At 41.3% G+C, this 20878-nt stretch overlaps 1 protein-coding gene across 17 annotated transcripts in view; it reads right to left on the bottom strand.

The window, feature by feature from the left end:
* Positions 1-20878, bottom strand: part of FGGY (FGGY carbohydrate kinase domain containing) — a 627007-nt gene that overhangs the window by 104400 nt on the left and 501729 nt on the right. For 11 of the 17 annotated variants that reach the window (XR_007516663.1, XR_007516662.1, XM_049879405.1 and 8 more), the window contains one exon: positions 20164-20259. The exons of the other annotated variants lie outside the window; for them this stretch is intronic. Coding sequence is in view for 9 of the 11 variants with exons in the window: in XM_049879405.1 (XP_049735362.1) it covers positions 20164-20259 (96 nt within the window). In the remaining 2 variants the exon portion in view is untranslated. The remainder of the gene's footprint in view (positions 1-20163; positions 20260-20878) is intronic. 17 annotated transcript variants of the gene reach the window in all.

The following is a 20878-nucleotide window of genomic DNA, read 5'->3' as shown; positions in this document are numbered from 1 at the left end:
CCTAAATACACTGTGATCTCAAAATACTTAGCTAAGCGCATATGTACACCGCAGGGAGAAGATTTAAAGAGCCACAGAAGTAAAATTCAAAGGCCGAATGGGGCAGCCCCTGCCTGCTTACAACTAAATTGAAGAGGAAAGGAATGAAAGTATACTGAATCCCTCCTCTGTGCCAGGTGCTTCGCGTGCAGACACTCAGCCATTAATTAAATCCTCACAGCAACATGAAGATGTAGGAACTAGTATAACTCTTGTTTTACAGATGAGAAAAATGGGGCTCAGTGAAGTCGAAGTTATTTTGTCCAGGATGCACAGCTAACTGGACAGCCAGGATTTAAACTTGGGTCTCTCTGACTTCAGCAAGAAGAAAAGGTCCCTGAGTGGCACAGTTTGTGTTCAACTACTAACGTAAAGGTTGGCAGTGGTTCCATGGGAGAAAGACCTGGGAATCTGAAAGATTACACCCAAGGAAACCCTATGGAGTGGTTCTACTCTGTAACACATGGGGTTGCCCTGAGTCGCAATTGACTTGACAGCAGTGGGTTTGGTTTGGTTTAGCAAGAGGAAAATGGGGTCTTAACCCTAAGAAAGATGGAGTATTGGGTAAACAGCTTAAGCAAAGCTTGAGGCCGGGGGATCAGAGCAAAAACCCAGAGGATCCTGGCTCTCAAAACGCTAGAGGCATCATTGTAGGAACTGGCCCAAATCACTCAGTGCCTCTTCTTTTCTGAAATCCCTCCCAGCCCTCACAAGATGTGCTGGAGGGAAGGCCAGCCTGTCACTAACAATTTACAGGTAGATAAATCATTTAGCAAATGCCTCACCCCTTGCCCCAGCAAGACAGACACTGCTTTCTGCAATCAAATAAGATGCACTATTTGGCAGAGGAATCTGAACTGGTTAATCCCCCTGCCCCCAGCCTTTGCAAGAATATGGTTGAATCTGGGCTCCTTCAGAAAATGGGCCACCTGGTAGGACTCATCACGTCAACTTCCTTCATCTCAACTCCAGCTTAAAAGGCCTCTTCACCGGGAAGCTTCCCAGTGAGGTTTTCCAAGCACATCTGGAGACTTTCCACAATAGGCCTTTGAAGCGGCCTGAAGTATTCCGGGAAAGTTGGCCTCGCTGGGCTGAGGTTTCAAGAGCAGAAGCCCACATTTATTTTTCTTTCCCGCCTTCTTTGACAAAACTCCTACCAGTGGTTTGTGGGCATTTGCAAAGCAGCCCTGATTTTTAGTTCACTACTTCTAGGGTTGGAGTCTTAAAAAAAAAAACCCAATAAGAGCAAATTCAAAAGGAGCATTGGTATTGTAAAGATCCGTTTATGTGTGTGTTCAGCTCCCCCACCAGACTCTGAGCAGCGCCTTAGTCATCTTGGTAGCAAAAGGAAAATGAACTTTGGACTCAAACAGATCTGCTCCATCACTCACCATTGGTGGCATTTTGTCAAGTCACTTGAACTTTCTGGAGCTTTGGTTTCTTGAACTGTGAAATGCATTAACAGTGCCTGCTTTGTAGAGAGTAACAGGTGTTTGAGTGGTGCAAATGTTTTGTGCCTGACTACTAACCTGAAGGTTAGAGGTTCAAACCCACCCAGTTGCACCCCAGAAGAAAGGCCTGGTGACCTGCCTCCATAAAGATAATCGCCAAGAAAACTCTATGGAGCAGTTCTATATATAACACACGGGGTTTCCATCAGTCAGAATCAACTTGACAGCAACTTTTTTTTTTTTTGTAGGGAATAGTAAACATTACATGAGGTTAAGTAGTGACTTTGCACATTTTCTGACATGGGCTTATCAGGTCTAGGTGCCTTTAATAGGGCTCTCCCCTCTGGCAGGATCAGTCTCCCTGATATAGGCTAATGGCTACTCATTCTTTACAGCTGAACTCAAGAAATGGTTTTCTCCTCTAGCAATGCTTTGCCTCCCTCCTGCTCAGGCCAGTTTAGGTATGTGTTCTCTATGCTTCACCACCTCCTTATCCCTTTGTCCATAATTTATTGTTATTTCCATTTGAAGTGTGTATCTATCATGCCCCACCCACCACTGCAACAACTATAGACATACGGTGTCTTTATCATTGTTGTATCTCCAGACCAGGCACAGTGCCTAATATATCAATAAGCTCAAAAATATCTACTGATTATTTATCAAATATTTATTGAACACCTACTGAAGATACAGCATTGAGTAAATCAGACACAGAACCTATCTTCATGAGGTTTACATCCTCATAGGAGAAACAGAAAATACATTTTAGAAAACAGAAATACTTCTAGTTTCAACTCTAACATGTAACAATCTTGGGAGTCATTATTCCCATACTTATAACAAGAAAAAGCTGAACAAAGTGCAAATTAGCAGCCTTTCTTGGATCTATCAGAGAATTGAGGTTACACGGCAAACTGTCACCTGAAATCTAGAGAGACTGGCAAATCCAGAGAGTCACAACTGAGATCTCTTTACCAGGAACAGAGGCTGCTGGACGTATAAACTGGTAAGCACACTTAAATGGGAATTTTGACACTAAAATGTTTAAAGTGCTGGCAGCTGTGCATGACTAGTGTGAAAGTGAGAAACTTCTGGGGGTACAGTCATAGGGAGCCCCCACAATTTTATGAGTTTTAACTCCAGTAACCCCACCATATTCTCTCATGAAGAGCCAAGAAAGATCTAATGGCTCTGGTAGAGGGAAGGGAAGGGTACACTATGAAACATGCCAGAGAGTTCCCTATAACAAAGACCTACTCTTAAGGGGAAAAATCTTTATTAGAGCCTTATGCCACCTGGGAAAGGGCGTGTCTGACTGTAGCCCCTTCTAGTCTTCCTGTCTTAACTCATCTGGGTGGGGGGAGGTGGCATGTAAAAAGCTAAGAAATACTTGTGAAAGTCACAGCCCAGAGAAAACCACTAAAATACTGAGATTTAATCATAATATTACAGAATGCTTCCCGTTTCCCACATCTTACAACAACACCAACAGGGCTCCAGTATAATAATAGTGGGTTACAGCTGAAAGAGCTGCAAGATGCAGATTTCTATCTGATGAGGAGTTTATAGGGAAACCCACAGACAACAGGGAAGACAAAAAAAAGGACCCTAAAAGAATTTGAAGCCACTGGCACCCACAGCTAGAGGAAACATTAAACACAGCCTATTTCTTAACATAATATCTGACACTAAATGCCTATTTACCTCAGTTCCTATAACATGATATGCCCAGGTTTCAAAAAAAAAAATTATAAGGCATGCTAAAAGACAAGCAAAAACATAGTTTGACGAGAGAAAGCAGGCAACAAACCCAGAACCACATGTGGAAGAGGTTTTGGAATTATCAGATCAGGAATTTGCGCAGTAGTTAAGAGCCAATGAGAAGGGCAGTTCACATCCACCAGCCGCTCCTTGGAAGCTTATGGGGTAGTTATACTGTATCCTTTAGGGTTGCTATGAGTCAGAATTGACTCTACAGCAAAGGGTTTGGTGTGGTTTCTATGGTTAATATGTGAGCCCTGGTAATGCAGTGGTTAAGGGCTCAGTTGCTAACCAAAAGGACGGCAGTTCAAATCCACCAGCCGCTTCTTGGAAACCCGATGGGGCAGTTCTCCTCTGTCCTATAGGGTCACTAGGAGTTGGAATAGACTTGAAGGCAACGGGTTTGGTTTTTTGGGTTTTTTTTTTGGATGGTTAGTATAAACCCTGGTGGCACAGTGACTTATCTCTTGACTGCTAACTGAAAGATTGGCAGTTTGAATCCACCATCTGCTCAGTGGGAGAAGATGCGGCAGTCAGCTTCCATAAAGATTACAGTCTTGGAAACCCTAAAGGGCAATTCCTCTCTGTCCTATAAGGTCACTATAAGTCAGAGAATTGACTTGACAGCAATAGGTTCGGTTTGGTATGGTTGACATGCTAAGCACTCTGATGGAAAAAGCAAATGACAGCAACAACAGATGGGTATAAGCAAAGAGATATAAACTCTAAAAAAGAATCAAAGGGAAATGCTAGAAAGAAAAAATATGCTTAACAGAAAAATGAAAGGAAGAGCTTCAGAGAAGGAATGAATGAAGGTAAGTTAAAATCTTTACCTTATATTGATCTGTAAGATTTTTTTGTTTGTTTAAAGTAATACAATGTATTGGGTGAATACAGCATATGGATAAGTGAAATTAACGATAGCAGTGTCATAAGTGATAGAAGGGAAGAATTGAGAGTACTCCGTTATAAGGTACCTATACAACACATAAGTGATAGTGTTATCTGAAGTTGTACTTAGATTAAAAACGTATCCTGCAAATTCTAGGACAATCACTAAAAAAAATTTTAAAAGATGTATAATTGATATGCTAAGAAAGGTGTTAAAATGGGGTCATATAAAATGCTTAGTGAAAACCAGAGAAGACAGAGGGAGGAAAGAAAAGAAAAAGTATAACAAATAGAAAACAGTTATAAACTTGGTATATATTAATATACTGTAACAATGATCACTTTGAATGTGAATGCTCCAGATATACCAATTAAAAGACAGAGATTATCATATCTAATATATACCCCTTGCCATCGAGTCAATTCCAACTCATAGCGACCCTATAGGACACAGTAGAACTGCCCCATAGGGTTTCCAAGTAGTGGCTGGTAGATTTGAACTGCCAATCTTTTGGTTAGCAGCCGAGCTCAGACCCAATTATATATTGTCTACAAGAAGAATGCTTTAAATATAAAGACTCAGATAGGATAAATGTAAAGGGACAAAGAAACATATACCATGCTAACTTTAAATGAAAGAAAGCTGTGGTAGCTTTAAGTTGGAGAACTCACACTACCTGATTTCAAAACCTACTATAAAGCTATGATAATTAAAACAGTGTGGTATTGGTGAAAGAATATACAAAGAGATCAATGGAATGGATGAGAGATCCCAGAAGTACATACAGACACAAATATTGTCGACTGGTCTTTGACAAAAGAGCAAAGGCAATTCAATAGAGAAAGAAGAGTCCCTTCAATAAACTGTGGTGGGACATACGGCTGTCCTTCCACAAAAAATTGACCTTATACTTTTCACAAAAATTAACTCAAAATGGATCATATACCTAAATATAAAATGCTATAACTATCAAATTTCTGGAAGAAAAATGAAGAGAAAGTCTAGGTAACCTCGGGTTTGGCAATAAGATTTTAGATACAACAATAAATTTTAGATACAACAATAAAATCATGATCTGTGAAAATAAATTGGAAAGTTGGACTTTATTAAAATTAAAGAAGTTGTGGTCTGCAAAAGACAGTGCTAAGAGAATCAAAAACAAGGCACGGAATGAGAGAAAATATTTGTAAACAACATATCTGGTAAAGGACTTGTGTCTAAAGTATATAAAAAAGATACCCTCTTAAAATACAACAATAAGAAAACAAGCAACCCAATTAAAAATGGGCAAAAATATGAACAGGAATTGACTAAGGAAGTTATAGAGATGGCAAATAAGCATGTGAAAAGATACCCAATATCATTTGTCATTAGGGAATTGCAAGTTAAGGCAACAATGAGATATCACTACATACCTATTAGAATGGCTCACATCCAGGAAAAAAAAAAAAAATTAAAAGGAAAAATGACAATGCCAAAGGGTGATGAGGATGTGGAGCGACATGGACTTTCATGCTTTGCTGGTGAAAATGCAAAATTGTACAGCCACTTTGGAAAACAGTTTGGCAGTTCCTCAGCAAGCTAAATATAGTCTTAACATACAGTCAGCAGTTGTACCCCTAGGTATTTACCCAACTTAATTTGGAAACTATGTCTACACAAAAACCTGCACATGAATGTTTCTATCATCTTTATTCATAATTGCCCCAAATTGGAAGCAACCAAGATGTATTTCAATATAAAAATGGGTAAACAAACTTTGGTACAGCTATGCAATGAAACAGTATTTAGCAATAAAAAGAAGTAAGTTATCAGGTCACAAAAAGGCATGGATATATCTTAAATGACTATTACTAAGTGAAATAAGAAAGTGTGAAAGGGCTATATACTATATGGTTCCATTTATGAGACATTTTGGAAGAGGCACAACTATAAAGGGAATAAAAAGATCAGTGGTTACCAGGGGCTCAGGGAAAGAGGAGGGAGGGTTGAACAGGTTTAGAACACAGGGCGGTGAAACCATTTTGTATGAAACTGTGTTATTGTTGTGTGCCATCGAGTCAATTCAACTGCCCCATAGTTTCCTAGGCTGTAATCTTTACGGGAGCAGATATCAGGTCTTTTCTCTCGTGGAGCTGCTGGTGGGTTTAAACCACAGACCTTTTTCAGTTAGAAGCCAAGAGCTTTAACCATTGCACCACCAGGGCTCTTATAGTTATGGATACAGTATATATTTGTCAAAATCCATTGACGTTTACAGCACAAAGAATAAGCCTTAATATACACAAATAAAAAAAATCATGTAGGAGGGCGGTAAAGGAATCCAGGATGGCATGCAGAGTGTGACAAAACAATCTAAATATATTACAAATGTATGAAACAACCTTACTGAAGGTGATGGCAAAAGAGGTACTACTGACCTAGGTAGCTTTGGAAATGAGTGGAGTCTGTAAAAATAAAGGCAAAAGAAACTGTTCATAAGAACTGCACCCTAGTTGATAAAGCTGTATCTCATGGGATATGAATTAGCTATTATCATAATTATCATTTGCATACTGCTATACAAGTATATTGGAATCGAACAATTAAGAAAATGAATGGCAGATGGTGAGAGTTAGGTTTCTCACTATTGGAGTGGGTGTTTACAGAAAAGGAAGGGAAGGAGGTTAGAATGATCCATATGGCAATAGATTACCATTGAAGACCTAAGTATAAATTAATGTTTAGCTTAATATAGACACAGATGGCTATATGTAAAAATATTTATAGATATATGTCATGCATAGCTTAGTATACACATAAATTTCCTTGCTCTGTCAGCAGAGAGGACCTAGAAACAATGACAACCTAGTAGCAATCAGCACATCTAGTGCTCAAATCTTGGTTTCTAATTCCATTCAGTAAAAAGAACCAGCATGTCTTGGACAAATGGCTAATTCTAGGACTGGGGCAGGAAATATATAAGATGAGCCTGGAAGGACAAAACAAAACAATTACGGGGTTATGCCAAAGGAACACAGGAGCCAACTGAGGAAGCTCCCGTGGACTAAAACTGGAACAAGTAAGCACCAAAATAGAGAAAGTAGTATTGTATTATAACACAAAGTATAATATAGATATCAATGAGTTCATACTTTTATAAATAAATGATTGAATAAATAAATGGACAAAAGGAGAGAATTCTCTCATGCAGAAGAGTTCCAGACAAATTATGTAGATATTCTGCTCTCAAAAAGGTAGAGTGTAACTTACTATTACTTAAGTTTGGGCTGCACATACTGACTCCAAAGAATATAGTATGGAAATGGTTACAGCAGAGAAACCTGGAAAATACTATCTCACCCAGGTGATTAAGGTCAACACTAACAATAGTAAGTCATGTGACAGTATCCCTGATATGACACGATGAGAATTGATACTTTATCTCTGTGGCCTTCTTCCCCCAAACTCATAACTGCAGTCTAATAATGAGAAAAAATCAGACAAACCCTAATTGAAGAATACTTTCCAAAATACCTTACAAGTGCTTCTCAGAACTGTCAAGGTTATCAAAAACCAGAGGAGCCTAATGATGGCTAAAAGTAATGTGGTCTCTGGGATGGCATCTTAGACCAGAAAAAAGTCATTAGGTAAAAATTAAGGAAATCTGAGTAGTATATGGACTTCAGTTAGTAACAATGTATCAATAACCAGCTCAGTTGCCCTGGAGTTAATTACAACTCATGGCGACCCCACCTGTGTCAGAGTAGAACTGTGCTCCCTGGGGTTTTCAATGGCTGATTTTTCAGAAGCAGATTGCCAGGCCTTTCTTCCAAGGTGCCTCTGGGTGGACTGGAACTTCCAACCTTTCAGTTAGGAGCCAAGTGTGTTAACCGTTTATACCACTCAGGGACTCCATTTTAACAAATGTATGATACTAATATAAGATGTCAACAATAGGGGAAACTGGATGTGGGGTTTATGAGAACACTGTACTATTTTCACAATTTTTTCTATAAATCTAAGACTGTCCTAAAAAATAAAGTTTATTAAAATAATATGTACATATATACACATATATTATGTCAACTGGTGATAAGTACTAGGGAAAAAATGATTAAATAGGATAAGGTGGATGGAGATTGATAGGACTAAAGCAGGAAGTTTGTATGGGGTGGCCAGGAATGACATCTCTCTAATAAAATGATACGAGCAGAGATCTGAAGGAAATGGAAGGAGAAAACCATAGAAATATCAGTGAGGAGAGTGCTCCATGCAGAGGGAGCTGCAAGTGTAAAAGCCCTGAGATGGGAACATGCCTAGTATGTGGAAAGACAGCAAAGAGGTCACGGCAGCTGGAACAGCCTGGGCAAGGTGGAGAAGGGCGAGAGATGAAGTCACGAAGGGAGTGGGTGCCAGGCCAGACAGGCCTTGAAGGCTGCAATAAACAAAAAAGCCCCAAACCTGTTGCCTTTAAGTTGATTCTGACTCATAGCGACCCTGTAGGACAGAGCAGAACTGCCCTGTAGTGTTTCCAAGGAACAGCTGGTGCATTCAAACTGCCAACCTTTTGGTTAGCAGCTGTAGTTCGCCATAGCTCTTAACCACTGCATCACCAGGGCTCCAATAAGGACTAAATAAATGAATGAATATATAAAATAAATAGAACTTCTTCATCTTGAAGTTTTTTCTAGGTACTCCAGACTTTTTTTTTTTTTAAGGTGAAGAGTCATTCTTCATAATACACCATCCTCTTTCAACCATGTGGAAATCTTCTATCGTGACAACAACAAGATCTCTTAGATTGCAATTGTTCCAGCAGGACCCTCGTGACCTGTGGAAACAGTCAAGGCATGTCTTCTCCTTTCTGAAACAAAATTTGAGACTGTTTCTAGACAGGCAAAGTGAAACGAAGGCTTGAGGCCAATTTTTCACATAATTCAATTAAAAAAAAAAAAAACCTTACATATGTCTGAAATCTTTAGATAATGGAAAGAAAAGTAGATTTTCCTCTCTTCATTATTAAAGTAATGGGCTCAAGTTTTCATTTCATTTTGTACATGTAGGCACAACCCAGAGTCTGTAATTAGTTTTAAACCACCAAAGTAGAAACAGAATAAAACCTCAACTAGCTGAAGGACTTTTTTTTTTTTTCCTTGACATACTTGGCCTTTGATGGCTAGAGGCATAAGGCATGAATCCAAAAGCAAGCTCATGACTGGGTCTTGTGTAAAAGACAAAACAGCTTGTACTGTATGCTTTGGGTGAGTCCAGTATCAGCCCCCTTCCTGTCTTTTTCTCCATCTCTATTCCAGGCCCACCTAATGAGAGAAGGCAGATGGCTAAATTCCCAGGTGTCAAAGAAGAGCCTACCAGGCTTATCACTTACATGCCAAGATAGGCACAAGAACTCTGACTTCTTACAGAGATTTGTACCAATAAGGATGAAGTCAAAACAACATTCCTGTGGACTTCCCTTTACAAAAAGTTACACGAACAAAGACATTCTACTGCATAAGTATGAGAGTCAAATGTGGGTTTTTCAACAGTGGGGACTTCAAGTCAGAATACCTGGTGTTGCACTCTTTGGTCCTGTCCTTGGGGAGCTGGTTATAGTTAACCTCTCTAAGTCTCAGATTCCTCACCTGTGAAATGGTAATATCTGCCTGCAAGGCCTTTGACAAGATTAGATAAAATGCTAGAACAGGGGCTGGCCTAAAGTAAGTGATTAAGAGGCACTTGGTTCTTCTATAACCATACTTACACCTCCCATCCCCACGTGTCTGTCAGTTTGTCCTACTGTGGTGGATTATATGCTGCTGTGATGCTGGAAGCTATGCCACTGGTATTGCAAATACCAGCAGGGTCACCTATGGTGGACAGGTTTCAGCTATGAGTCAGAACCAACTCAACGGCACTAAAAACAACCAAACATACATGCCATATTTGCACCTGGCATGGATCTTGCCTGTAGCAGCCTCTCAATACATGTTTGTTGAACAAATAACTTTCAGAATTCAGAAAGTTATTTATTCAACAAACATGTATTGAAAGGCTATTATGGTAAGAGTATGAATGATATTAAATATCATGATATTTAATATGATGCTGGTAATAACTATCATCTGTTGAGCACTTACCATACACCAGGTAGTGTGACATATACTCCACATACATCATATCATTGAATTCTCACAATTACCTAGTGAGGCAGTTGCTTCATATTGCAAAAGAGGAACCAAAATTGAGAGAGTTTAAGAAAATTGCCCAGATGACAATGCTAGCAAGTGTCAGAACTGGATTTTGAACCTATATCCTCTGATTCCAGAGGCCACGCTCTTAACTGCTGTTATACAGTGTTTAAAAGCATGTGGGGGCGGGGGGGGGGAAGCCCTTTGACTTGTTTTGTTAAGAAAGACTAAACTTGAGTGAAAAGGTCTTCTTGCTGCTCCTAGAATAGCATCATCCAGTCGGACTGGCAACTGCCAGGCCAGGAACAGGTGGGACCGGTAGAGATGCCAGGGACACACCCTTGAGAAGATGGTCAAACAAGCTGTCCAGTCCTGTCCTGAGAAGCCAGTACAAATCTAATGGGGATGCCACTCAAGTAGACTGACAGGAGTAGAGGATCCTGGGGCTGAGCTAGGGTATCACCTTGAGTAGAAGAGGTAAAAGTGTCCCAGCGGCAAAATTAAATTGTTCAGAGAACAGAATCCAGAGAGTGGTACTGGGTACCAGTCCTATGTGGGCAGGAGGCCAGAGCCGGGGCACTGTATGAGCCAGGGAGCCAGGCCAGGGGATGAGGGTTACGCGAGGAGGTATGCAGTGAAAAACCCCGGCTATGCAAGGAGCCTTCTAATGGCTGGTCCCTGGACCTCTGGAATAGAGGTGGGAGTGTCAATGTACAGGTAAAGGGGTGGGATTGGAAAATTTAAAATCCAGAATACTCTACCTGGGTAAACTCAAAGAACGGGCAGGTGACACACTTACAAAGATAAGATCATCTTATCAACATCTCTAGAGTTGGCAGAGGGCAAATAGCTAAAAAGTGGGCATGCTGGCTGTACCACCGTGGTAGTGAACTGGCCCCACATGCTTCTATCTGGAGCAAGTTATGTTCAACCAATGCTTACTGAGTGCCACCCCCACCCCATGCCAGGCCCTGTGGCAACTGCTGGGAGCAGAGGTGGGGAACTGGTTGGTTTCTCTCTTGGAGGAGGACACAGTCTAGAGGCAGGACTAGACTTTACTACTACATCTATGAGCCTGGCCGATCTACTCCCTTCATTCTACTAAAGAATCAGAGAAGCCTTAAATTAGCAATAATGATGTGCTTTAGTAAAGGAGTTATATAAAAGTTATAAAGGGGTTTATGGTTGTAAAATGCTTTCACACCAAAAACAGGCTGAATGATCTGGTAGAGAGAGTACCAGGTTCAGATTCAGAAAGACCTGGCTTCTGATGCCAGCATGGTAATTTACTCAGCAGTCTGACAGTGACTCAGGTTCCTTATCCTTTTAGAGCCTCACTGTCATCATCAGTAACACTAGGCTCATAATATCTACATTGTCTTCCTCTGTGAGCCAGCATGCACAGTGGTGAGGAACATGGACTCAGGGGCCAGACTGGGTTCAAAGCTTTATTTCTCTGTTGACCAGCTGTGTAACCACAGCCATGTTACTTAACCTCTCTGTGCCTCAGTCTCCCCATCTATACAAAGGGGATTATAATACCATCTCTCTCATGGTGTTTCTATGAAGATTAAATAAGTTAATATACATGCAAAGTAATTAGAACAGAATATAGAAAGTGCTGGCACATAGGACTATTTAAGTATGACCTATGGTTCTTATTAGTACCACTCCCAGAGCTGGTGGGAAGAGACAATGAGATGCCCTATAACTCATCCAGCTTCCCAGCAAGTAATTCGTCCTTTTCCCCTTCCTCTTCATATAGTACATTTTTAGCAGTGGAATCGGGACATGAGCCTACATCTTCAGACTCCAAAATCTAAGTCCACCAACCATGGCTGTCTACATAGGAAGATCTAGGCAGTGCTGGTCATGGCTCTCTGACCCCATATACATGTGCCTTCTCTTCTTAGCATGGAACTGTCATCTCAAACCCATGCTTCAGCTGCTCATCCCAAGATTGCCTCATGGCCACATATTGCACTTTTGGTTTCATATTTCTTCCTCCTTCCTTTCTTTTCCCGCTCCCATCCAGGCTGACTTTGTTGGCAGAATAGTTTTTTTCATTATGGTATCCTCTGCTCAAAAGCACTCCATAGCTCCCTACTACTTGTGGTGGGAGACTGATTCACGTGGTGGAGAGCCTAGAATTCATGGTGCTCCCCACCACAGTGCATGAGCAATTTATAACAAATAATGGCACTAGAACAAGCAGGCACAGTTTTACGGGCAGAACCTATAATTATATTATATGGGCACAGTATAAAACCCCGAGCACAAGCACATGTATCCATAGAAGAAAAGTAACAATAGATAGCCCTGAACTGCTTAACTAAGCATTGTGGAATAGTTCTGTTTTTCCCATTAATATATGATTGCCATTCTCTAAGCCTCGATTTTCTTAACTGTAAAATGGGATAAAACCTACATCATAGAGCAGTTGGGAGGGTTAAAGGAAAGGAGAGGGCACACGTAAAGGGTCTGGGCCAGCAATCCTGCACCTAGTTAAAACCCACCGAGTTAGGTGTTATAATAATCAGCACAGTAATTATTCTAAAACTCAGACACCTCTTCCTGGCCTTCGGTGTCCTGCACAATCTGTCCCAGTCCTATTTACCCATTCTGATTTCCCACCATTCCCAGGGATTTGCTGGCCTGTTCCTCTGAGAACTCCCACTTCCATTTCAGGGCTCCTGCTCTGGGGTTCCTGTCCACACTCTTCCTGTGACCAATTCTGAGCTTCTCCTTTATGAATTCTGCCCCAGGTTAAAGGCCCAGTTCACATCTGTCTGCCCCCAGGAGATCTTCCACGGCCTCCACGTCTACTCTCTTGTCCCAGCTCTCTGCACTCACACCCACTTACAGTCTGTACAAAGCAGCTTAACTTTAAATACCTGCTGTTGTTGTTCCAGTATTTTGGTTTTTTTCTCCCCAATTAGATTGTAAGCCTTTCTAGAGTGACCACTGAACTTTTTTTATGTTAGTTTTCAGTATAAAATACCTGTTTAAAAAGGCCCTTGTAATGTTACTTCTGAGGGTCCTCAAACAGATTTCTGGGATCCCAGAGGTCAGGAGTAGTTTCTTCATCTTTAAAATGAAGATATTAATACCTATCTCATAGAGCTGTTTGATGGACAGAGATAATGGATATAAAATTGCCCAGCAATCTGCTGAATTGCTAATATAATCTGGCACAAGGGAATGAAAAGGTGATCGGAGTGGATAGGAGCCTGGTAAAGGAGGCAGAAGTAATATACTAAACCTCTTGCCATGGAGTTGATTCTGACTCATAGTGACCCTGTAGGACAGAGTAGAACTGCCCCATACAGTATCGAGGGGGCGCCTGGTGGATCGAACTGCTGACCTTTTGGTTAGCAGCTGTAGCTCTTAACCACTATGCCACCAGGGTTGCCAGAAGGAATGTGGGGGAATGTAAGGGACTGCTGATGGTACCGATTTACAAGTGTCTCCTGTGTGCCAGATATGGTGTTAGGCATATCATGTAGATTATATATAGGATACTGGTGAAGAGGATACGTTCTGGAGCCAGGCTACTGAGTTCAAATTCTGGCCCTACCAGTTATCAGATGTGTGACCTCAGATAAGTTACTTAAAATGACTATGGCTTATTTTCTTCATTTTTAAATTGGGATAATATAAAGCAGGGTGTGGGGAACTTTTTCCGTAACAAGCTAGATAGTAAACAGTTTAGGCTTTGTAGTCCATACAGTGTCTGTTACAACTATTCACCTCTGCGGTTGTAGCACAAAAGCAGCCATAGACAATACATAAGCAAATAAGTGTATCTGTGTTCCAGTAAAACGTTATTTACAAAAACAGGGGGTGGGCCATATTTGACCCAAAGGTAATAGATTGCCAACCCCTAATATAGAGTCTACTTTATAAGGTCAATAGAGGACTGAAGAGTTAATATATTTGATGCCCCTAGAACTGTGCCCTGCACACAGTAATTTCTCAACAAATGTTAGCTGCTGTTATTAAAAGAAATCCATGGAAAAGGTGTTAGCTTGCTGTTTTACGGAGAAGAAAGCTAAAGTTCAGAGACAAGTGAATGAGTTCTCCAAGGTCTTACATCTTCTAAAAGTGGCAGAGTCAGATTTGCAGCACAGGGTTGTCTGACTCCAAAGTGCACGGTTTTTCCACTACAATTTTTGTCAACATCAACATTCTCATTAGAACCAAAGACCTTAGTTCATAGACCTAAGGGGAACCTTGCTCTGATTCTATATCACCAAGTATTTTGAGACTTAACTCAAACACTGGTTACACATCAAATGATTAAATGAGGCTGGGTATCCAAACAAGCATTGTGGGAAAGCCTCATCACTGTTTCCTTTGAACTCCAGTTCCAATCAGTGGGGAACAGGTGCAGAAGCCACGTTAGCCACCCTCCTGGAGCGCTCACACAGTCGCAGCCTCCCTTGGCCTCAGCATCGGTCTCCTCTGACACCGGTGGATCAGCTGCCTTTGGGGAGCCCTAATTAACTGCACAAATAGGGCAGTCTTCCCAAATCCCACATTAGTTCTGCTGTGGAATGCCAGAACTTTTCTACCATGGAAAAATGCTTCATGCCCTGACTCTTAACAAGCCCAGCCAGTTCAAATGCATTTCTGGGGGGAACAAGAATCCCAAGCTGTTATGTGAGAAGGCAAGGAAAGAAAGGGCTTTTCTTGAAAGGGGGAAACAAAGGGCATCCAGAAATGTCACCAAAATGCCCTGCAAAGTCTCAAGCTTGCCCCAAGTTGTTCTTTGTTCTGAAGGCCTTGAGAGTGTGATTTATGTAACTCTTTCCTCAGGTCAACAACAGGGTTCTAAACCCGAGAATCTGAAGCTGGCATCAGCAAAGATTTCTTTCCATATATCAAAAGCATACAACAGGAAAAGATTCCATAAGAAATGTTGCAGATTTTGTTTGAAAGCTGCCCACCTATCTGATTTGTTGATTTTCTCTCTTCCCCCCTCCTTGTCTCCTCTTACCCCAAAGTCCAGTCTAAAAACAGTCCATTCCAGGGAAAAGCTCTGATTTTGTAGCTGAGAAGACATGTAATAGTTGGTTTTGTGCATGTGGATTTAACGGTAATCAGCTGTCTGTTTTATGTTTAATTCCGTATCTGCTAGGGTAAAACCATTTAGGCTACAATCCACACAAGGCACCACATGTCTATATATTCCCAGAGTTCAGTGGACCATTGTGTTGATGTATGTTCCCTCATCAAAGGATAGAAACTGGCTTGGCCTTCAACTTGATGCTCCCACAAGACAACACAATGGTGGAAACTATGGGCTGGGAGCAACAGAGATATACCCACCCCTGGGTCTTTGAAGCTTAGGATTTAGAGTGGATTCTACGGGCTCCAGGCTGACACCAACCCAGTCCTCTGGCAAGAAAGACACAATACTTCGGTTAGCCACAATGGACTTCCTGCCCAGGAAAACAACAGCCTGGGTGGGGCTTGCTGCCTCAGGAGAATGAACAGGCTTTTAACTAGGGTGACCATATAGTTTATTAGGAGTTCCTAGATGGTGGGAACAGTTAATACACTTGGCTGCTAACCAAAAACTTGGTGGTTTGAGTCTACCTAGAGGTGCCTCAGAAGAAAGGCGTGGCAATCTACTTCCAAAAAATAAGCCATTGAGAACCCTGTGGAACACAGTTCTACTCTGACACATGTGGGATACCTATGAGTTGGAATCAACTCAACGACAAGTGGACTTTTTTATAGTTTATTATCTATATAAACTCATCTTTGAGTCTTGCGTATTTTTAAGAAGGAAATTACACTAGACAACAGACATAAGCTGGACTATCCTAGATGCACTGTTACCCTTCCACTAATCCACTTCGCTTCCAAAGAAATGTCAGTAGTTGGGAAATTTTGGAGAAATGACTGTCATCAGCTCCTGATCTCCATAGGATGGTAGGAAACTCTGGAATTTTAGGCTCTGAATTTTTATTGTGATGCCCTTTTTCTATGTTGCTTCTCCAGACAGACTTTACCAGACCCTTTAGACTTCCCAAAAGCAGCAATGTACCTGGCAAGTACTGAAGGTCACAACAATTACTAGCTGCATGCAGGCTGGAAGCCTTTCTGATGCTGATGGCTGGAGAGGAGGCTCCATCCCCAAAAGTAGGAAGGGAGGCCATCTTCTTGGAAGGCCTAGCTCAGCTGTTCCCAAACTTTGGATCGATAAAATGTCCAAAAAAATTTGAGGACTGGCAAAGAGTTGTCAGCTTTTTATTTTGCTGTATCAGGACTTTTAAGAAAACAATTTGTTGGGTGCCCTCAAGTCATTTCCAACTCACAGTGACCTCATGTGACAAAGTAGAACTGCCTCATAGGGTTTCTAGGCTGTAATCTTTACAGGAGCAGATCGCCAGGTCTTTCTCCCAAGGAGATGCTGGCTGAGTTTGAACCATTAAACTTTGGGTTAGCAGCTGTCTTATTTATCTAGTGCTGCTATATCAGAAATACCACAAGTTGATGCCTTTAACAAAGAGAAATTTATTCTCTCACAGTCTAGGAAGCTAGAAGTCAAAATTCAGGGCACCAGGTCCAGGGGAGGGCTCTCTCTCTTTGTTGGCTCTGGGGGAAGGTTCTTGTCTCCATCTTCCCCTGGTCTAGGAGGTTCTCAGCATAGGGACCCTGGGTCCAAAGGATACACTATGCTCCCAGGCTTCTTTCTTGGTGGTATGAGATCCCCCTGTCTCTCTGCTCACTTCTCTCTTTTATATCTCAAAATAGATTGACTTAAGACATAACCTAATCTTGTAGATGGATTCCTGCCTCATTAACACAACTGCAGAAAATCCTGCCTCATTAACGTCATAGAGGTAGGATTTACAACACATAGGAAAATCGTATCAGAAGACAAAATGGTGGACAATCACACAATACTGGGAATCACAGCCTAGTCAAATTGACACATATTTTTGGAGTATGCAATTCAATCCATAACAGCAGCCAAGCACTTAATCATTGCACCACCAGGGTTCCTTAAGAAAACAACTACCCATCATTTATTCTGACCATTATTTCAAAACAGAAAGATTTTAACACCAAACAAACAAAAAGTGCCTAGGACATGATCTCAGATTAAAAGGAAATCATTTAAATAGTCTACATTTAGCTTTGTAAAAACTCAGTGCGCTGTTCTTATCTTATCCCATGAAATGAAAAAGAAAAAAAAAAAAAAAAACTAGTGAAAACTTTGTTAAGGAACTGCAGTTAGGACCTGCTTCATGGAAAGGACCGAAGCATAGGGTTTAATGCTCTACAGTTGCTTTCCTGAAATTCTTAATAATTTTATCTTTGAATTTGTGTTTGTACGTGAAGACTGATGGGGCCTGGGGCCTCCCGCTGCCTCTCTAGGACTGGTCTTGGCTGTCTGCTTCCTGCCTCCGGGACTTCACTGTTAACCATGCACCCTGGGAGTGATGATGGAGTTACATGGAGGGTCAGGACATTTTGCCCTTCCCCCGCCCCTGACAGGGGTGAGTACAGCTGCAGGGAGGGTCAAGCCAGGGAATAAGCCCATGGTATCTCTGGGTGGGGCAAGGCAACAGCACCCCCCTCTACCTTCTCACAGTGACACCGAGTGTTGGGTGGGTAATTGTTGGGTAGTCTCCATGTGGAAGTTGCAAACTCTTGGGGGCTTCCCTCAGCTCAGAGTTGGGGTGGTGGGCCTATGGGAGGGGAGACTTCCAGGGACCCACATTTTCATTTTGCACTGGGTCCTGTAGCCAGTCCTGACTGCAGTGTACCTTTGGTGACTTTTGAGAACTACTGGCCTAGCTGATAGGTCTGCCCCTAAATATCTACAATCCTCTCATATTTAAGTCAATTCTATGAGTAATGGCTATGATTCCCAGACAGCACTGGTCTGTGGGGCGCCATTTTATCTTGGCCTAGACTGGCTGGCTAGATGCCACCCTTATCATTCCTTCACTTGTGGGTAGCCCGTCACCATTTAGAAAGCATTTTTCCACTGCATGTGTGTGTGTCTCTGTGTGTGCACATATATATTAATCTCACTTTCTCTATTTGGTGAACCTGAAAGAGTTTACCTTTTGGATTATCACACAAATCAAGGTTCAATTTTCAACTCTCTCAGTTGGTAGCTGTGAGGCCTTGGACAAATGATTTACGTTCCAGATTTCTAATTTCTCATTTGTAAAATGAGGATAATAATATCTACCTACCTCATATAAGCTAATATAAAGATTTAGTGTGGTGATATATCCAAATTTATTCATCCACACTCATTGATATATACACATTATTGATCAGGTGATCAATAAATAGTTATCCCTTTCCTTTTTGTCACCTGCATCATAGAGATGAGGAACAATGCTTGGGTACTAGGCAATGATTTATCTGAAGAAGTACATGCAATGGGGGCTGAGCCAGGCATACTCCTGGTCTAGGATCCTTTCCATTGTTCAAGAGTCAGCATTGCTGCAGTAGGAAAAAACCCTGGAATAGGTGACCAACACTAACTCTGGAAATCAGAGAATCTGCTTCTCAAGGAATGAGAATTGAGGACACAGGACTGGTTAGTTTTGATAGGTAAAAAAACATGAAGTGGGGCAAAAAATGTAAAGGGGAAAGGTAGAAAACATCAAGGACAAACACGACCTCCTTCATATTTCTAATACATTCCAGTGCTGCTCTTTAGAGAGGTTAACAGACTTTTTATCAATGCATTGGACATGTTCGGGGGCAGAATTAAGACATATTTTGACTACCAACCAGGAGGCCTGGATTCCAGTCTCAGATTTCTCTATAAAACTTTGGAAAAATCACCTCCCACTCAAGAACCAAATCTTTTTATGGAACCATCTTTTAATGAATTAGACTGGAGAACTTGTTAAAGTCCCTTCCAAATTTGATAACTTTTTTTTTTTAATTAATTAGAGAAAGTATAACCATAAAAATATATTCTGTAGCAAGCTGGGACACATCTATTCAACTAGCATTGGGCCCTTCAAAGCAGAGGCTTTAAAAAGCCATGCCCTTCCTCCAGTGATGCCGACACCTTGGGCAAGACCATCTGTTGAGATCCCACCACAGCTGATCATTTGATGGTTCCTGCATATCTATTCAAACCCAAGGCATCGCATTTGGATGGGCTATGACTGGACTTCATGAACAGTCAGAGATTCACCCATTTTCATACGGAGTGTTTAAACATTCATCCCCAAACAGAAGGAGCACAGTACGCTGTTGTGACGGGAATTCTGTGGGGTACTATTTATGGCTGTGTTTTGGTTTACCCTCAGTACACAGGGTACGGTGAAAATGACCTCAGCTGAAAATACGCTCTTGTCTTTCAGGGCAAAATTTCTAAATTTTTACATGAAGTCTGTCAGCCCCAGGCCCATTGCCCCTGTCTTTGCCTCCTCTAGTCTCCCAGAGAAACACATTCGTCCATCCCTCCCCCTCCCCCTCCAGCCTGGCCTCTGAGTCATTCCAAGCAGAGACAGGATATATATCATTAGCATAGTATTAGGGATTTGGAGTCATACAGAACTGGGCTTAAATCCCAGTTCTTCCACTTCTTAGTTCTGTGACCCTGGACAAGTCACTTTAACCTTTCTGACTCTCAGCTACTCTTTATTAAAAATAGAAAATAATAATACCTACCAACAGAACTGTTTTAAGAATTAAAATGAGATAAATGGCTGCGGATAAATTCTGATGGAAAGCCTTAATTGTGGCTTTTCCCTCTGCATGTATCATTTTGGCTTGATCCATAGAAACCAGGCTTCTGCCTCAGTTTCCCTTCCTTAGCTTCAATCTTTCCTATCTTGTGCTCCAGACCCACCTGAATGGGTTGGGCTGGGGGCTCTGGTTGTGCTGCCATTCCTTTTGCCCAGGCCTTGAGCCTTCCACCGGACCCTAACTGCAGACAAGTGTCTTCCTACGGAAGGAAAGGAGATATGGGTAATAATAAAAATGATAGCTATTTTTATTAAGCACTTACTATACAACCAACTTATTATCATTTCCTTTTAAGAACAAGCCTAGTGGTAGCACCATTATCAATCCAATTTTAAAGATCAGGAAGCTGAATATTAGAGAGTTTAGGACTAAGATCATAGGGCTAGGAGTGGAGGCTGAATTCTAACCCAGTATGTTTGACTCCAGAGCCTTCTCTTTGAATCACCAACGTCCTTGCTTTTGAAAATTTCTTGCATTTTCATTCCTGTCTTTTTTGACAATTGTCAGCACAGTAGCCACACTTTACTATAACCACTTGCATACATTATTTCATTGGACTTCCACAGTAATGCTCTGAAGTGTATATTTTCATACCCATTTTACAAATGAGAGGGCTGAGCTCAAAAAAACTTGCTATCCAAAGTCAATCGGTTGGGAAGGGAGCCAGAATTCAAATACTGTATATGATTTCTTGGTAGTCCCTTGAATTTGCATATATACTTGCATATATGCCATGTACTTTATAAACATTAAGCCATGTAACAACTCTGTGAGGTAGGTGATATTAGTATCCTCATTTTATAGGCAGGGAAACTGAG

The sequence above is a fragment of the Elephas maximus genome, chromosome 3 (genome assembly GCF_024166365.1).
Source record: "Elephas maximus indicus isolate mEleMax1 chromosome 3, mEleMax1 primary haplotype, whole genome shotgun sequence".
NCBI lineage: Eukaryota > Metazoa > Chordata > Mammalia > Proboscidea > Elephantidae > Elephas > Elephas maximus.
Note: the sequence above shows the minus strand (reverse complement) of the source record. Positions and strands in the feature narration are given on the sequence as shown.